This window comes from Sus scrofa, chromosome 11, assembly GCF_000003025.6.
Source record: "Sus scrofa isolate TJ Tabasco breed Duroc chromosome 11, Sscrofa11.1, whole genome shotgun sequence".
NCBI classification, from domain to species: Eukaryota; Metazoa; Chordata; class Mammalia; order Artiodactyla; family Suidae; genus Sus; species Sus scrofa.
The window spans coordinates 68,507,091-68,526,322 of record NC_010453.5 but is presented as its reverse complement, the minus strand read 5'-3'; the positions used below and the strand labels follow the sequence as shown (position 1 = coordinate 68,526,322).

Here is a 19,232-nt window from a genome sequence, read left to right as displayed (position 1 = left end):
GGACCACGCCTACTGGAAGCTTATTGTCAAAGCTTTGACAATGACCTAACACTTCAAATGATCTCCAATGTTTATGACCTTATTAACATACAGACTCAATAAAAAGCCTGAGGGTTTCCCCTCCTACCCCTCTTCTTACTCAAATGTGATCTTAACAGATCTCCAGCCTGTGTCCTTCCCCTCTGACATGAAACACTGTGCCCAAGCAAGGTCCTTCCTGACACTGAGGGACAAAAACTTGACTCTTGATCAGCAATGCTTTTGGAGACAAATTTAGATCAAAAGGTGGAAAATGTAAAAAACCCAATTAAACAGAAACCTCAATTAAATAGAGCTGGAAGACCAGAATAGGGAGTTTTCGTGCCCAGGCACCACAGCGTGCCCCAACAGGAAGAACCTGCACATGGTTGCAGACCCTGAATTGCAATTCTTTGCTGATTTTGAAAAAAAATCATCTTTGCTAGAGAAATATTTGGCAGTCTATTTCTTTCAGGTCAATACCCCTCTCCACAGTTTGGTGGGAGCCTTGAAAAAACAATAGCCACAACCACAGTGAAAACTAGCAGCCTGGCAGATACTGGAGAAGGCAGGGCAGGACTGGAGCTCTTTCAAAGCCCCATTTCCAGAGAACTGTCACTGTTTGACCTGTCTGGTGGTTCCCTGGAAGGCCTCACTCTCAAGGCTGACTGACCCAGAACTGAACAGTAGTAATAGCATTTTCCCCAAGGGCATGTGTCAAAAACCATCAGAAGCAATTATTTAACATCACAGCCACCTGAGATGGTGGCTAACAGTTGGGGCAAACAACAGGCTAACAAAAAAGCTTAAATATAAAAGCTGGAGAATGAGACATCTGTAGGGGGCTTTGAAAAGCTCTGACATATTCCTGGAAACCTAAAAGGCTATGCACATGTGAAGGGCAGTTGATAACAAACCCACCTTATAAGAAATATTAACGGAAATTCTTCTGGCTGAAAGTAATCCCAGACAATAATTCAAATTCACATACATATACAAAGAGCAATTGTAAAGATAACTGTGTAATTATAAAACATGGTGTAAATCACACTTCTGTTCCTTTCTTCTCTTACCTAATTTAAAAAGCAATTATATAAAAGAATATTATATAATTGTATTATTATTAAGCCTGTAACATATAGAAGTGAAATATATTTGCCAATAACAACACAAAGGACATGGGTAGGAGCAAAGATATTCTAGGCTAAAGAAATGGCACCAGGGAGTTTCTGTTGTGGCACAGTGGAAACGAATTCGACTAGGAACCATGAGGTTGCAGGTTCAATCCCTGGCCTTGCTCAGTGGGTTGAGGATCTGGCGTTGCCGTGAGCTGTGGTGTAGGCTGGCGGCTACAGCTCCAATTCGACCCCTAGCCTGGGAACCTCCATATGCCATGGGTGCGGCCCTAAAAAGACAAAAGACAAAAAAAATTAAAATAAATAAAATTAAAAATTAAAAAAGAAATGGCACCAGATGGTAACTCAAATCCACAGGAACAAATAAAAAGAACCAGGAACAATAAATAAAAAGGTTATTATCACAATGCTATAAAATAAGTGTGCATTTGTACTTGCATTTCCTTCTCCAAGCTTCTTTAAAAGACATAAAATTATGTTATAACTATAACCAGGTACTACTGAATTTTTAATATTTATAAATATAATATATATAACAATAATACCACAAAAAAGAAGAAAAGGGAATTTATCTTCTGGAATTAAGTTAGTATAAATCAAAAGTAGATTCTGGTAAGTTAAGATGTATCTGGCAATATACATACAATGAAATATTATCCAGCCAGAGAAAGGAATGAAGTTCTAATATATGCTTCCATACGGAAGATTCTTAAAAATATTATGCTAAGTGAAACAAGCCAGAAACAAAAGGACAAATATTCTACTTGTATGAAACACCTAAAATAGGCAAATTTACAGATACTGGAAGTAGTTTAGAGAATAGCAGGTGCTGGGGGGAAAGGAGTTATTGCTTAATGGGAACAGAATTTCTGTTAGGAGTGATTAAAAAATTTTGGAGACAGTAATGATGGCTGCACAACACTGTGAATGTGATAATGCCACTAAATTGTACACTTAAAATAGTTAAGATGGTAAAGTTTATGTTACATATTTTTTTACCACAAATTTTTAAAAGATTTATATGGTAAGCCCTGGAGCAACCATTAAAAAAATACATATATAGCGAAAAATTATTTAAGAAAAAAAGTACAGGAGTTCCCATTGTGGCTCAGCAGAAACCAACCTGACTAGTATCCGTGAGGATGCAGGTTCAGTCCATGGGCCCACTCAATGGGTTAAGGATCCAGCATTGCTGTGAGGTGTGGTGTAGATCACAGATTCGGCTTGGATCTGGCGTTGCCTATGGCTGCGGCTGGCAACTGCAGCTCCACTTTGACCCCTAGTCTGTGAACTTCCACATGCCACAGGTGTGGCTCTAAAAAGAAAAAAAAAAAACTAGAAAATATTATCTTAGGAAATAAAGGGCTAGAGTTCCCATCGTGGCGCAGTGGTTAACGAATCCGACTAGGAACCATGAGCTTGTGGGTTCGATCCCTGGCCTTGTTCAGTGGGTTAAGGATCTGGCATTGCCGTGAGCTGTGGTGAAGGTCACGGACGAGGCTCAGATCCCACGATGCTGTGGCTCTGGCATAGGCCAGTGGCTACAGCTCCGATTAGACCCCTAGCCTGGGAACCTCCATATGTTGCAGGAAGCAGCCCTGGAAAAGGCAAAACGACAAAAAGAAAAGAAAAGAAAAGAAAAGAAATAGAGGGCTAAAAAAGACATGAGGCATATAGAAACCAATACCAAATAAATGCATTACAAAAAAAGAAAACTACAGGAGTTCTCATGTGGAGCAGCTGGTTAAGTATCTGGCATCACTGCAGTGGCTTGGGTTGCTGATGTGGTGCAGGTTCAATCCCTAGCCTGGGAACTTCCACATGCCGAGGGTGTGCCCCCCCCCCCAAAAAGGGAAAACTACAGACCAATATCTCTCATGAACATGGATGCAAAACCCTCAAAAAAAGTCAGCAAATAAAATCCAAAAATGTATAAAAAGAATTATATGCTATGACCAAGTGGGATTTACTCCAGGTATATAAGACTGGTTCAAAAATCATTAATGTAATCTGCCACGTCAATAGGCTAAAAAAGAAAAACCACCTGATAATATCAACTGATTACAGAAAAAATGCTTGGCAAAATACTGATTCATGTTAAAAAGAAAAACTCACCAAATGGGGAATTACAAACATCTACAAAACACCTACAGCTAACATCAGACTTAATGGTGGAACACTGGTTGCTTTCCCTATGATTGCGAACAAGGCAAGGATGTGCCCTCTCACCACTCCTATTTAACATCCTACTAAAACCACAAACTATGCAACAAGACAAGAAAAAGAAATAAAAGGAATATATAGGGAAGGAAGAAATAACACGTTGTTTGTGAATGACATTACCGTCTATGTATAAAATCCCAAAGGGAGTTCCTGTCGTGGCACAGTGGTTAACGAATCTGACTAGGAACCATGAGGTTGCGGGTTCGGTCCCTGCCCTTGCTCAGTGGGTTAAGGATCTGGGGTTGCCGTGAGCTGTGGTGTAGGTTGCAGACGCAGCTCGGATCCCACGTTGCTGAGGCTCTGGCGTAGGCCGGAGGCTACAGCTCTGATTCGACCCCTAGCCTGGGAACCTCCATATGCCGCGGGAGCGGCCCAAGAAATAGCAAAAAAAAAAAAAATCCCAAAGAACTGAAAACAATGGAATTAATAAATGATTATGCCAAGGTTCCATAATACACAGTCAATATGGAAGTCAACTGCTTTCCCATATACCAGCAATGAACAATTGGAATTTAAAATTTAAAACACAATACCATTTACAACAGTAACCAAAGAATTAAATGCTTAGGTATAAATCTAACAAGACGTACAAGACCTATATGCAGAGAACTATTAAACTCTGATGAAAGAACTCAAGAAGATTTAAACGAGTGGAGAGATATTCCATGTTCCTGTACTGGAAGACTCAATACAGATCTGCCACGACTTACAACACGGTTATGTCCTGTTACCCGCTGCGTGTTGAAAATATTATAAGTCAAACCGCATTTAATACACCTAACCTACTGAACATCAGGGCTTAGCCTAAGTTAAGCATGCTCAGAACACACATTAGCCTACAATTGGGCAAAATCATCTAACACAAGGCCTATTTTATTTTTGTTTGTTTTTGGCCATGCCACAGCATGTGGAGGTTTCCAGGCCAGGGATCAAACCCGCACCACGGCAGTGACACACAGGATCCTTCACCCAATGAGCCACCAGGGAACTCCACAAAGCCTATTTTATAATATAGTGTTGATTATCTCATGTAAATTATTGAATACTGTACTGAAAATGAAAAACAAACTGGTTGTATAGATACAGAATGATAGCAAGTGTATTAGTTGTTTATCCTCGTGACTGTGTGGCTGACTGAAAGCTGCAGCTTGTCACCTCTGCCTAGCATCATAAGAGAGTACTATACCCCATATTGCTAGCCTGGGAAAAGATCAAAATTCAAAATGTGAGGTATGGTTTTAGTGGAATGCTTACCACTTGTGCACCATCATAAAGCTGAATAATCATAAACTGAAATATGGTTGTAAACCATCGGTATGATAAAATGTCAGTTCTCTCCTTCTTAACCTACAGATTCAAAGCAATTCCAATCAAATCTTAGCAAGCTATTTTGTGGATCTCAACAAATTGATTCTAAAGTTTATACGGAAAGGCAAAAGACTCAGAAGAGCCAACACAACATGAAGGAAGACCGAAGGTGAAGGACTGACACTACCTGACTTCAAATATATAGCTACTTTAAATATATAGCTACAGTAATAAAGACAGCAAGATAGTGGTGAAAGCACAGACACATAGATCAATGTAACGGAACCGAGAGTCCGGAAACAGACGCACACAAATATCGAAATCAAGCACGGCCCTGTGGACCTCCCTGGGCACAAAAGCCTTTCCGTGTCCCCAATTTCTTGTTTTTAGGAAATGAGCCTCATTCAGCCTCCATGACCTTTCCTGAGATCCAAGGGGCAGGTTCAGATGGCTGCTGATCAGGGAAGGGAGGGGAGGCAAAGACTAGGGAGGAACAGTCAAGAAACAATAGTGCAGCCTTGGGGCAGGGTCCTGGTTCTCCCTCCAGGGATAGACATAGAGATGTAGAAACCTTATCAGCTAAAAGAAAAGATTATATTCCTCATGCTCCTTTTGGAAATGAATAGCTGAAAACTGAAAAGCTTAGAGTCCTTGTGTTTCTCTCTCTCTCTTTTTTTTTTTTTTGTTTTGTTTTGTTTTAGGCACACACCAGTGGCATATGGAGGTTCCAAAGCTAGGGGATTGAATCAGAGCTGTAGCCAATGGCCTACACCACAGCCACAGCCACGCCAGATCCTTAACCCACTGAGCGGGGCCAGGGATCAAACCTGTGTCCTTATGGACACTGGTTAGATTTGTTTCCGCTGAGCCATGATAAGAACACCTCTCCCTCTTTCGATTGCACCCTAAACACAATTACCTGTGAGGTCAAGATCGTGCACCCTGAGCACACCTGCTTGTGAGTTAAACTGTGCTAAACACCTGATGTTTTTCAGGAACTTTGCTCGTTTGTCCTAATCTCTGATCAATATGTCCTTTTCACAAGTACTGTCATTCTAGGAAAAGTCAAGAGGCCGTAACCCAGAAGGCCACCGCCAGGATCACACTGAGTCCCCGACACCAGCTTCAATGACTAAGATTCCGGAAAGAAAGGAAGCATGTTTGCCCACCCCGGATTCTTATCTGAAACCCTCTTTTTCTCCTTGTAGACTCTAAAACTCCTGGCAATTCTTCTCAAGGGAGGGCAGAATCTTTAAGGCATTAGCCTGCTGTGGCCACCTGTGCCTGGCAAAGCAACAGAAGCAACTCCTTTCTCCTTTCTCCCAACTCTGTCTCTGCATTTATACTTGGCACCAGTAGACAGAGGCCGCGTTCCTGCAACAAATTTTGGGGGCTCATCCGGGATCTGTCCTTGGGCAGGCAGCCCGCAGGGCCCTCAGTCAGGTGGGAAGCCCTGAGGTATCTCTCCACACCAGTTTCCCTTCAGGTGAGCAGAGGGTTGGAGGACTCCTCCACAGGCCAGATGGCTGAGGTCTGCCCTGCGGCAGGGCCATGCCCCAAGCACACCTGGCCAGCCACCTCAGACGTCGGAACTCTGGGGTGGAAACAGTGGTCAGAAGACAAGGACTGCCCCAGCAGCTGCCAAGGCTCTCTTAGCCTTGGGGAAACTCATTCCTTCCTTCTGCTCCTGCCCACCCGCACGTCCCACTTGGAGAAGCTGTTCTGGGAAGGAGAAAAGCAGCTTTGGGACTGTGGCAACCATCCTATCAGCATTTTGCTAAGTCCCCCGGAGGGCTCTCCGAGGCCCCTAGGATCTGGTCCATTTGAGGGTTCCAGGCTCTCACCGGCAAGGCTGTTTGGAAAGGCGCCTTTCAGACTCAGGTCACGAGTTTAGCAGGACTAGGACGTCAGTCCATTTCGATTCTTTCCATGACTTCCATTTGGCTGACAAGAGCTCTCAGTCGTGGTTTCAGTATCACACTCTTGGGGTAAAACTAAGGCAATATGGGAGACATTTCCTCTACAATTTCAACAGACAGTCAGTCCCCTAGGGAAGATCCTAAAGACTTGTCAACCTACAGTTGTGAACCAATGACTAAGAAAATGATGAAATTTTATGGTGATATGGTATGGCCTATGTATGTTCTTGATTGTGGGGAAAGGTGGCCTCTAGATGGTAGTCTAAACTACTATACCATCTTGCAATTAAAGTTGTCTTTTTTTTTTTTTTTTGGTCTTTTTAGGGCCACAACCGCAGCATATGGAGGTTTCCAGGCCAAGGGTCTAATCAGAGCTAGCCTACACCACAGCCACAGCAACGCAGGACCTGAGCCACATCTGCAACATACACCACAGACTCACGGCAACACCAGATCCTTAACCCACTGAGCAAGGCCAGGGACTCAACCCGCAACCTCATGGTTCCTAGTCGGATTTGTTTCTGTTGCACCATGACGGGAACTCCCCAATTAGAGTTGTTTTGTAACCAGAATGGAAAAATGGGAGAAATACTATAGGTCCAGGCATTTATGCAATGGCATAATAAGGAAAGCAAAGAACCAGGTAACAGGTTGATGGTACAACAAGAAGGAAAAGGAAAAAAGCCAGTTAAGATAACTGAGGATTCCAAAACCCCAGAAAAAGGGTAAGAGGATGACTTCGTTGCTTTAAGGGTTATGAATCCCTTTAGTCCTAATTTCCAGGGACCCTCAGCCCCTCCTCTGCTGGAGAAAAGCGAGCCCTCATCTGGCTATTCTCCCTCTCAGGGAAGAGATGCAGAAGCTCCTCACACACTCCCAGACGATGAGTTGGAGGAAAGAATGATCTCCCCATCAAAGACGCACCAGGGCACTTATTTGGCCAGGGACACCCCAGGATGGGAGAAAGCAAAGCGGCAAGAGGACAGTTCCCTTTACATCAATCGCCAGTTGGGACAAATGGAGAAGGGAGATGGGCAGAGTACTATTGGACTTATAGAGCTCTGCCCTTTGGGCCTAATGAATTGGAAAAGTCAAAATCCCTCCTGTCGGGATGACTTACTTGATTCCATCTTCTCAACCTACGCCGCCTACATGGGCAGACGTCCAATCAGGATTAAATATGATGCTTGCAAATGATGAGCGCCAGCTGGTGGGTACAAAAATCTGAGAAGAGGTTCAAAGCCTCTGCGACGCTGATCTACATCAAGCGCCACTTCTTAACGATGCACTTCCTCAGACTGAACCTAACTGGGATCCTGAGAGCGGTCAAGGGGCCCTTATGCTAAGTCATTACCATCAGTGTGTGTTAGCTGGACTAAGAAAAGGATTTCCTAAACTAAAAAGTTTAAATAAAATACAAGATATTAGGCAAGAGCTAAGCCAGAACCCATCAGCCTTTTTGGAACCTATCCACCAGGCCTATAGAAAATATACAGACATAGATCCAGAAACCCCAGAGAACATGAAAATGATAAACATGACTTTCATCAGTCAGCACTCCAGACATCCGGACAAAGCTAAAGTGAATAGATGGGCAAAAGCAATGAGTCCAGGACTTCTAGAGGCAACTGCCTTTAAGGCAAACAATGCCAGAGAAGAGCAAGGGACAAAACCTAAGTTCTCAATGAGGCTCCTGCTAGAAGGATGATTCCCCAAAGAGGGAAAAAAGATAAAGTCGGAGTTTCCGTCATCGCTAAGAGGAAACGAATCTGACTAGCATCCATGAAGACAAAGGTTTGATCCCTGGCCTCACTCAGTGGGTTAAGGATCCAGTGTTGCTGTGGCTGCGGTGTAGGCCAGCAGCTACAGCTCTGATTCAACCCCTAGCCTGGGAATTTCCATATGCCGCAGGGGTGGCCCTAAAAAGCAATCAGTCACTCAATCAACAAAGGAAAAGAGAAGGACGGAAACCAGAAAAGGCACAATGTGCTTACTGAGAGGAAGAAGGGCTTTGGAAAAAGAACTGCCCCAAACTAAGGAAAAAGTAGAAAGACACCACTGCAGAAGCTATGGCTCTGAGGAAAGAAAATTCTGAGGAGAATCCAGAGACCATGACTGGGGGGCCTAGGGCTTCTTGCTGTATTGGTAGCTCCAATGGTCAACGCCCCATAGGAGCTCCAGGTTCAACTAGCAGTGGGGAACCAATTAATAGACTTTTTTGCTTGTTTGTTTGTTTTCTTTTTTGGCCTCTCCGAGGTGTATGGAGTTCCCAGGCTAGGGATCAGATCCCAGCCACAACTTGACAGGATCCTTAACCCACTGTGCTGGTCCAGGGATCAAACCTGCCTCCCAGTGCTGCAGAGACACCACTGCCAATTCCACTGTGCCACAACGGAAACTTCAATAAAAAGACTTTCTAATAGACAGGGTGCAACCTATTCAGTTCTCAACTGCAAACTGACATCAATAAGTAAATTAACCCCATCAGCAATAGGGGTATCTGGACAGACTCAACAGTGCCCCTTACTCCAACCCCTAGAATGTCAAGTTGCAGGAAAAAAATTTTTTTAAAATAAAGCTTTTTCTATGCTAGATTATCTAATCTCCTCTGGGGAGAGAGGGCAAACTAAATGCCCAGATATCTTTTTCACTAGAGAAACAGCTTTTATGCGTAGAAGTGCCTCCAGAAAATGCCTTGAGACTCCAAAAAAGCATTAACTCCTAAAACGGAACAGGCACTGGAACCAGAACCAATACCCAAGGAAAGAGAAGGAAAAGTAAGCACGGCTGCCTGGGCAGGAGCACCTCACCCTAACAAAAAACAATACCCTCTTAGGGAAGAAGCCATACAAGGAATTCAGCTAACAGTAGAAACCTTTCTTAAGTGCAGCCTAATTGGACCTTGCCAGTCCCTACAACACAACCATCCTGCCAATAAACCCCCCCACAAATGAATATGGAGTTGTACAGGATTTACAGCCATTAACGAGAAACTGGAAGAAATCCATTCACAGTCCCAAATCCATTCACGCTGCTCACCACCATCCCAGGAAATTACAGTCATTTCACAGTTCTTGACTTAAAAGATGCCTTCTTTTGTATTCCATTAAAAAAAGAAATCTCAATTATTGTTTGCCTTTGAATGGCGAGATGTGGAAACCAAGGCCTCCAGCCAATACTACTGGACAGAATTATCTCAGGGACTTAAAAATGCCCACAGTTTTTCAGTGAAATACTAGCCAAGGATCTGCTAGGGCTCCACCCTGATCAGGGTATCGTTTTGCAATACTCTGATCACCAGCCCTGATGCCAAACACTGCTTGCCCAACACCATCACAGTCTTAAATCACCTGGCATGGTGCAGTTCTAAAGCTCCAGACAGAAAAGCCCAAATATGTAAACAACAAGTGACTTACCTGGGATTCAAATTTCAAAAGGGACCAAGAGCCTAATGGCTAATAGAAAACAAGTCATTTGTGGCCTTAGCATCCCAAAGAAGCACAGACCACTCCTCGGATTCTTGGGCATGGCTGGATTCTGTTGTATCTGGATTCCCAATTCTGGGCTTATCACCAAACCTTTATAGGAAGCTCTGAAAGCAAAGAATCTGAAACTCTGGTATGGACAGGCGGATGTCTAACAGCTTATGATACCATAAAACAAACTTATGACTGCACCAGCGTCAGGATTACCAGACTTACAGAAAGAATTCCAACTGTGTACTCATGAAAGACAGGGAATGGCCTTAGGAGGGCTGAGTCAGATGCCTGGAGAAATCCCTAGACCAGTGGCTTATGTATGAAAGCAATTAGACAACATGGCAGCCTAGATGCCTCCTAGCCTACGAGCAGGGGCAGTCACATGCAATCTGCTCAAGGAAGTAGAAAAATTCACCCGGGGCCAACCCACCACAAGTATATGCACCACATCAAGTTTTGGTGCTTCTGGAACCAAAAAGGGGGTTATTGGGTCATCGCAGGCAGGATGGGAAAATACCAAGCCATTCTCCTTGACAATCTGAACGTCGCCATTCAGTCACCTCCCTAAATCCTGCCACTCTGATGCCTACTCCTTCTGGGGGAGGACAAACCAGTCATGATTGCCTTAGGTATTAGAAATGGTCGTTCCAGCCGACTCAGTCTGTCAGACAGGCCACTAGAAAAGGCCAGTCGGGATTTGTCCACCAACGGGAGCAGCCTCATGAGCAATGGACAGAGAGGAGCTGGATATGCCACAACCACGGAACCAAAGGTAAGCGAGGCCACCACCCCACCCCCTGACACATCTGCTCAAAAGGCAGGGTTAACTGTTCTGACCTGAGCACTGGTACTGTCAAAAAAGAAAGAGGCAAACAACTCTACTGACTCTAAATATGCCTTCATGGTGGTGCATGCACACCGGCCAATGTGGAAAGAAAGAGGATTATCAACCTCAAATAACAAAGACATTAAACATGCCCCAGAGATCTTGGCACTTCTCAGGGCTGCTCTGAGCCAGAGCCCACTGCCATCATACATGGTTCAGGACATCAGAAACTGACCTCATTTGTGGCTCGGGGCAACCAGATGGCAGATAAATCAGCCGAACAGGCAGCTTTAAGCAAGGCTTTTGTTGGGGCCTTGCTGCCCAGGTAGCCTTATCCCAACATAAAACCCCGTTACACTCCTGAAGATGATCAGAGGGCAAAAGATTAGGGTTTTGATACCTACAACCCCAGCCATCAATAGAAAATGATGGACTAATTTTACTGTCTGCTGCCCTGGTATGGTCGAGAATAAAACAAAGGACAGCACACGTTATAGCAGAGATGCCCTATGGACCTCCTCAGACCTTATCTCTGCGGACCCAACTTACAACAAACTATCCAGAGAGTGACTTGAAGCTGTTATATCTGCTTAAAGAATAACCCTAAGATGAGAAAACAGGGGCTACTGGAAGGGACTCAAAATGCCAGGGAACACCCCTGTGCTGACTGGCAAGTAGGTTTTACACAAATGCTGCAAACTACTGGTTGCATAAAATACCTATTAGTATTTGTTGACACTTTTTCACAAAGAACTGAGGCATTCCCCATGAGGACAGAAAAAGCACAAGACAGGGAGTTCCCGTTACAGCATAGGGGAAATGAATCCGACTAGTATCCATGAGAATACAGGTTTGATCCTTGGACGCGCTCAGTGGGTCGGGGAACCGGCGTTGCCATGAGCTGTGGTATAGATCACAGATGCGGCTCGGAACTGGCGTTGCTGTGGCTGTGGTGTAGGCCAGTAGCTGTAGCTCTAATTTGACTCCTAGCCTGGCAACTTCCATGTGCTATGGGTGCAGCCCAGGGGAAAAAAAAAAAGGAGAGAAAAAAAAAAACAGAAAAAAGAAAAGAAAGCAAAAAAAATTCACGAGAGGAAACCAAGGCCCTCCTTAAAGAAATAATAACAAGGTATGGAGGCGTCCTGCCTCCATTCAAAGTGACACTGGATCAGCGTTCACGGTAGTTGTTGCTCACGCTGTAAATAAAGCCCTTGGCGTTAAAGGGAAACTGCGCTCTGCCTGGAGACCCCAATCCACAGGAAAGACAGAAAAGATGGCCCATTCCTTAGAGAAGGTTCTTGCCAAGCTCTGCCAAGAAATCCATCTCAAATGGGACACGGTGCTGCCTACTGCTCTCCTCCATTTACGGGCAGCCCCCAGAAGCAAGTCTGGGCTGAGCCCTTCTGAGGTTTTACAGGGAAGACCATCCCTCGCCTCCACTGAGGGAAATAAAACTTCTGCCTTAGCCCAGGAATTAAAAGTTAAACAATACATTCAACACTTCAGTCAATTACTAACCACAAGTCATGAGTTTAGGTCTTCCAGGTCCCCTCCTCACCCAGAAACTCCATCATACCCCTTTTGAGCCAGAGACAAAAGTGTTACTCAAGGTCTGGAAAGAACCAGGAGCTGAAGAACAAGTGGAAGAACCATGGAAAGGGCCTTAGGACGTCCTCACTGCTCACATTGCCCTGAAGCTCCAGGGAGTAAAATCATGGGTACGCCACCCCAGGAGAAAGGGGGCTCCCCTTGCTGCACATCCAGATCACCCTCAGAAAGACAAAAGGAGCCACGAGGAGTGGACGTCTCAGCTGCCGGAGGACATCAAGCATCTGTTTCGACGAAAGGACGGAGCACCTTAAGCTAGTCTTTTATGTCTCTCATGCTCCCAACCTCGCCCCTAAACTCTCTTAAATATACTTTCCTACACTGGGCCTATTCCTGTGCTGACTCTTTTAATTATTCTGACTGCTGGATATGCGGAAACTCCCTATTTCTGGGTCATTTGGGCTACCACAGTGGGTATCCCCCTTGCATGGATCTGATTGGGTGCATTTGGCCAAGTTTATTTCTGAAGTAAGACCGGAATCACAGGGACTCAGCACTGATGTCACTAATTTTCAGCCCTCTAAGTGGCCTATCAATGATACTCTACAAGAACAAGGTCACAACTTCCTCTTTTCCCTCAATGCCGCCATACAATCTAATAGAATGTCTGCCCAGAGATTAGATAAGAAAGGACCTGAAATTACACAAGACCCCATCACATCTTGGAGGGATTCACCACGTCCTGAAAGATGGCCTTTTCTGGTTGACTCCAGAATGTGAGAGATTAAGTTACAAGGCATCTCTATGCTGGGAACAAAGGAACCACACTTTCTATCATCAGACAAACTCCACCAGTTCCTAGGATGGACACCCCTAGAATAAGGTCATAATATGGTTACATTAAAAAGTAGTGATTTAAATAAGCTATTAAAAAAAAAAAAAGGTAGTGATTGGTTTGCCACAGACTGGATACAGAGACCCATAATCTACCAGAGGCTCCTAATGGTACCCAATGGACCTGTGGAACCAGGCATAGCCATGCTTCCCCGAGGATGGACTGGCAGATGCACTCTAGGCTTCCCTTGGGCTCAAGGGAAATCACTGCAATTTACCAAAACTGCTTATCTCCCTTATCTCCATACTAGATGGACACCATCAGTTTTCAAAGGGTATGATTATTTAATCCTAGTGTAGGTCTTGAAAGCTCATCTCTCCATATAGAAGCCCTGGTGAAATTTACTCAACGAGCCTTAAATGACAGCCAGAGAAGCACTGTCTTATTAAACAGTGAGGTCGCCCCAATGAGAACGGCAGTTTTACAAAATCGGATGGCATTAAAATACTCTCACTGCTTCTCACCATCACCCATTCAAAGTGCTGTACTTTCATACCAGATGAATCAGGAAATATCTCCACTTTACTTGATGATACAAAAACCCAGATACAAAAAGTAAACGGTGCAGATGCTTTTGCCTCTGAAGTGATTTTGATGAATGACGTTTCAAGCTGATTTTCCAATACAATGGCCTGGATTCCTCAGGGCATTCATTCAGTTTTTTCAGTTATAATTAAATTTATTGTCTCAGTCCTTCTCATAGGAATAAGTACCTATGCTCTGATAAAATTATTTCTATATCGTATTCCATATTTACGTAAAAAGACCACAAAAACCATCTTTTGGCCCCATCTGAATGGCACACAGTGTTCATTCCTTCCATGAGAAGCCCCCTTCGTCGCCCCCCATTCAGCAGGAAGCAGCCAGACCAGCACAATTACCCATTTCCCTTTTTCCATTGAGATGGAAGGAATGAATTGATAGTGTGGAATTTGATGCAGACATCTTATGCACCTCAAATAGAAAAATTACACCCCTTATGCCGTTTAGGAACAAATAACTTAGAGCTCTCCCTGCACCTTTTCCTCGCTTGACTGCACCCTGAACACAGCTGCTTGTGAGTTAAAAATTACACTAAGCACCTGAGGCTTTTCTGATACTTTCCTAATTTTTCATAATCTCTGAAAAACATACGCTTTAGCAAGTATATCCGTTCTAGGAAAGGTCAGGATGTCATATCCTAGAAGACCACCGGACTACACCAAAATCTCCCAACGCCAGCTCTGATGACCAGAATTCTCCAAGAGAAAAAAGAATGTGTGCCTGTCCCAACCCTGATTCTTATATAGCCTTCTTTTTCTCCCATAAGACTATAAAACGTCCCTCGGTTTTTCCCCAAGGGAGGACACAGTTTTTAAGGCACAGGCCTGCTGTGCCCTCCTTTGCCTGGCAAAGCAATAAATCACCCTTTTCTACTTCACCCAAAACTCTCTCAGTGTTTCAATTGGGACTGGGGAGCAGAGGCTGCTTTTCAGCAGCAATATAGTCAACTGATCTTTGACCAAGGAATAAAAGCAATTTAATGGAAAAAGGGCAGGTTTTTTTCCCCCCCAATAATTGGGCTAGAAAAACTAGATCAATATGCAAAAAAAAAAAAAAAAAAAATCAATTAGACAGACCTTACACTCGTCATAAAAATTAACTCACGAAGGATCCTAGACCAAAGTATAAAACACAATACTACAAAATTTCTAAAAGAAAATACAGGAGAAAATCTATGTGACCTAGGATTTGGCAATAAGTTTTTAAATATTTAACCAAAAGCATGATCTATGAAAGAAAAAAAATTGATAAGCTTGTCTTCAGAAGGCTTATCAAAAATTTCAGAAGGCTTTAATCAAAAACTTCTGCTGTGTGAAAAATGCTGTTAAGAAAATGAAAAGACAAGTCCCAGGCGGGAAGAAAATATCTGCGAGACATATATCTGATAAAGGGCTTATATCTAAAATATGCAAATAATATTTAAAATTGAACAATAAAGAAACAACCCAAATAAGAAAGAGGCAGAAGATCTGAATAGGCACCTCACCAAAGAAGATACCCAGATGGCAAAAACAAACAAACAAACAAACAAAACATGACAAGGTGCTCCCCATCCTCTGACTTCAGGTAATTTCAAGTTAAAACAAATTTACACCTTAAGATACAACATATACCACTATACACTACACATCTATTACGAGAGCTTTAAAATTTTTAACTAAAGATACTAAATGCTGGCAAGGACACAAAGCAACAGAAACTCTCAAGCACTGATGGTGGAAATGCAAAATGGTACAGCCACTTTGGAAGACAGTTTGTTATAAAGCAAAATATTGTCTTCCCGCTCATTCATACTCGTAGGTACTTACCCAACTGATTTGAAAACGTATGTCCATACAAAACCTACACATATGTTTATAGCAGCTTTATTCATAATCAAAACTAGAACAACCAAAATACCCCTCAATAGGTTAATGGATAAATAAACTGTGGTACATCTATACAATGAAATATTACTCAGCACTAAAACGAAATGAGTTAACAAACCATGAAAAGACACGGAGGAAACCTAATGCACACTGCTAAGGAGCTCAGCCTAAAAAGACACTGGATGACCCCAATTACATGCCATTCTGGAAAAGGCAGAATGATAGAGACAGTAAAATGAGAGTTTAGAAGGAGAAGAGAATGGATAAATAGATAAAGCACAGGGGGATTTTTAGGGAGGTATGATACTGTTACAGTAGACACATGATATTACGTACTTCTCAAAAGCCTCAAACTTTATAGTGAACCTTGATATATGTAATTTAAAAAATCATTTGGGAGATAGAGGGATCCCAGGAAAGAATGCAAACTGTGACAAGAGAGGTTTAGGGTATTACAAATGTATGAATCAACCTCACTGCAGGGGATGGGAGAAAAAGGTGACCAGACCCTATAAGACTAAAGGGAAAGGAACTGCACCTGATTACTGACTGGACCCTCGATGGTAAAGTCTTCTCCCATGGAGTATGTATGGTCTAACAATACAGGTACTGCCACACGTGTACGCTGAAACGGAATCACTGAGTAACTGGAAGGCATATGGTGGGAGCCAGGTTTCTCAAGGCTGGAGTGACAATTTACAATCAAGGGGAGGAGGCTGGAATGATCCATGTGGCAGTGGGTTGGAATTAGAGACAGTATGAACTCATGTTTAGTTTAATACAGATACAGATGCTTACATGAGAAACATTTACAGATGTGTGTATATGCACGGGTTACTATTCACACATACTTGTTTGTTCCGCCAGCTGAGGGAATTTAAAAGCCATCCCTGGCAATAGCACAAATACTCATGGGGAGTTACATTCCCCCAAGTTGAGGGCAGAGTATCTACATAAATCAAGCCGTGGCCACAGAGAGATGCACGGCTGGAGACAGGATGGGCAGGGAAGCATCAGGGACAGCACTGTAAAGGGGCAACTGTTGGAGGGTTGGGAAGAAGGGTCAACACCAGCCTACGGGCAATGGTGCTGAGACCAAAAACAGAAGAAAAAAGCCTCCAGAAGCAGGTCCGATGGCCTGGAGTTGAAATGCAAACCAACTGGGGTAGAAATTAAGGCATCCCTAGGCGGGCCTTTTAGGTTGGCCTTCAGCTTATTTACTTTTCCCAGCCCCATGCGTTCTGAAGGCGCCAGGACCCACAGGACTTGACCTGGATGCAGGCCTGCATGAAAGCCTGCTGCCAGGGGCTGGGTGCGGTGTATGGGTATACTGAAAATTAACCAGTGTGCCTAGGGAGGTGAAGAGCATCGTGGGCTGAGCCCCAGGAGCCTCAAAAGTAGGTGACTGGGTGTGGCCACTGGACCCACTGTTGAACACACCACAAAAGCGGGCCCCTTCACAGTCCAGAAAAGGGACCTTCTGCAAGGGTCTGGGTATACCCCTTCGGGAGCTCCTCTGGCCCAGGGGTGATCCCATTACCAGGCCCAGGTCTAGGAAATGGGAAAATGGGAAGCGTAAGACTGAGCAGGCCCTGGCAGGGACACCATCGATTCAGGAAACACAGAGCAAGCAGATGTTCCACACCAGAAGCAAAGGATTTGGTTTCTGAACTCTCCTGTTTTGAGAGTCATGTACCTTCTCTGAGAGTCGGTTTCTTCATCTTTAGAGACGGGTCACCCAGCTCCTTCACATGGTAGTCAGGGAATAGAATCATGTGTGTGCATGACACGGGCAAACAAGCTAGTCTCGACCAGCGGTTCTCAAAGTGTGATCTGAGGACACCTGAGGGTCCCAGAGACCCTTTTAGAGGGTCTGCAAAGTCTTCCCTTTTCTAACTAATGTGTGCAGGAGCCTGGAATTTTTTAGTAAACTTCTTCCAAAACAGCTGATATGAGATTCCAATTGTCCTTTATTACACTGAAGAGATATTCAAAAATATACAACCATGCCACTCTTCTCATTTTTCGGAAAATATATTTGTCATTAAAGATGCCATTTGTGTTAAATACAAATGGGTTTGCTATTTTTAAATGAGTAGTTTAAAATTTTGTCTTTCATTCCCCATGCTGTAAAAATGAACAAATATAAGCAAAAACTCTTCAGGGGTCCTCGTAACTTCTCAGTGTATAAAGGGGTCCTGAGAGCACACAGTTTGGGAACCGCGGTGCTGACAACTAGGGGGAAGATGGCATCATCAGGCCAGCCTGATAATTTCAGGCTCCCTTTAATAAAACACCCACACGTTCATGGTTTCCATTTGTGGGGAGACTAGCTTTTTTTCTGGGTCTGAGAAATCCAATGTTTGCACCCATTTTCCGGGCCCAAGCAAAGGCCGGCCCCCAGGGAGGCACAGTCCGTGGGAGAGACCCTCGCGGGCCGTCGGCGACCCTGGCTGAGGTCGAGCCCGCGCGCGGGAGGCGCACGGTGCTCGTGGCCCGCGGGAGTTCCCTCCAGGGACGCGGAAGGCCGCGCTCAGCCCGAAACGCTGAGCCGGGCACCGACCCTGGGCGAGCTCGGCCGGGTGGCGAGGGGACTAGGGACCTGCACTCACAGCCTTGGCAGCGCCGCCGCGGCCGCCGCTCCACGCGCCGCCCTCCTCAGCAGACGCAGCGCCATCTTCTCAACGCGCGCCCCGCCCCCGCCAAGTCCGTCTCCACTTCGCCCCGCCCTCGGGGCCACGCCCCCACGTCGCCACGCCCCAGGATACCCCTACTTCGCCCCGCCCCGCGCACGGCCCGCTTCGACCTCGTTTCCCAAGCTGCCTGCCCCGCCCCCCGCAAGCCACGCCCTCCCGCTCTGCGCACCTGCCAACTCGAGCGCTCAGACCTTCCAGGAATGTAACGCGGGGCAGAGTGGAGTCCAAGTGGATGGCTTCTTCTCGAGCATTTTTTTTTTTTTTTTTTTTGGTGACTGAATCCAACCCTTCCCATTCTTCTGGGTTTTTTTTAGGACGGCTTTCGAGAGACCTTGCATTTTCCCAGCCAGACCTGGCCAATTTTTCTAGAGATTTTTCTGTTGTTTTTGTTAAAAGACTACCTAACAAACTTTGTGAGCCTCACCATGTGCGTGCCTCGGTTAACATTTAATCCGTCCAGGGACGGACATGCCTGTAATAGGATCAGAATAGCCGTTGCCGGCAGCTTTCTGGGCTAGAGAAGTGCTTGTTGAGGACGTGGGCAGCAAACACAACTCTTCAGCCCAGGTCCTTCCTGCCAGTCTGTCAGCAAATACAACCCCTCCGTCTTCACAGTTAGGAGAATGATAAGATATTAAAACGGAGCTTTCCAGATGTGCGACTTAGAGCAAATTTCTTAAGCTCTCCATGCTTCAGTTTCCTCCTATAAGACGGTAATGGAAACAGTACTCACCTCACAGGGTTGCTATTAGGCTAAATTGAGTCAATATATA

The 19,232-nt window shown here is 44.6% G+C and overlaps 1 protein-coding gene across 7 annotated transcripts in view; it reads right to left on the bottom strand.

Annotated features, from left to right (window-relative positions):
* CLYBL (citrate lyase beta like) overlaps nucleotides 1-18,495 on the bottom strand; it is a 260,495-nt gene extending 242,000 nt beyond the window's left edge. For all 7 annotated transcript variants that reach the window (XM_021065861.1, XM_021065862.1, XM_021065855.1 and 4 more), the window contains exon 1: nucleotides 18,376-18,495. In XM_021065861.1, coding sequence (XP_020921520.1) covers nucleotides 18,376-18,440 — 65 coding nt within the window. In that variant the 5' untranslated portion in view covers nucleotides 18,441-18,495. The remainder of the gene's footprint in view (nucleotides 1-18,375) is intronic.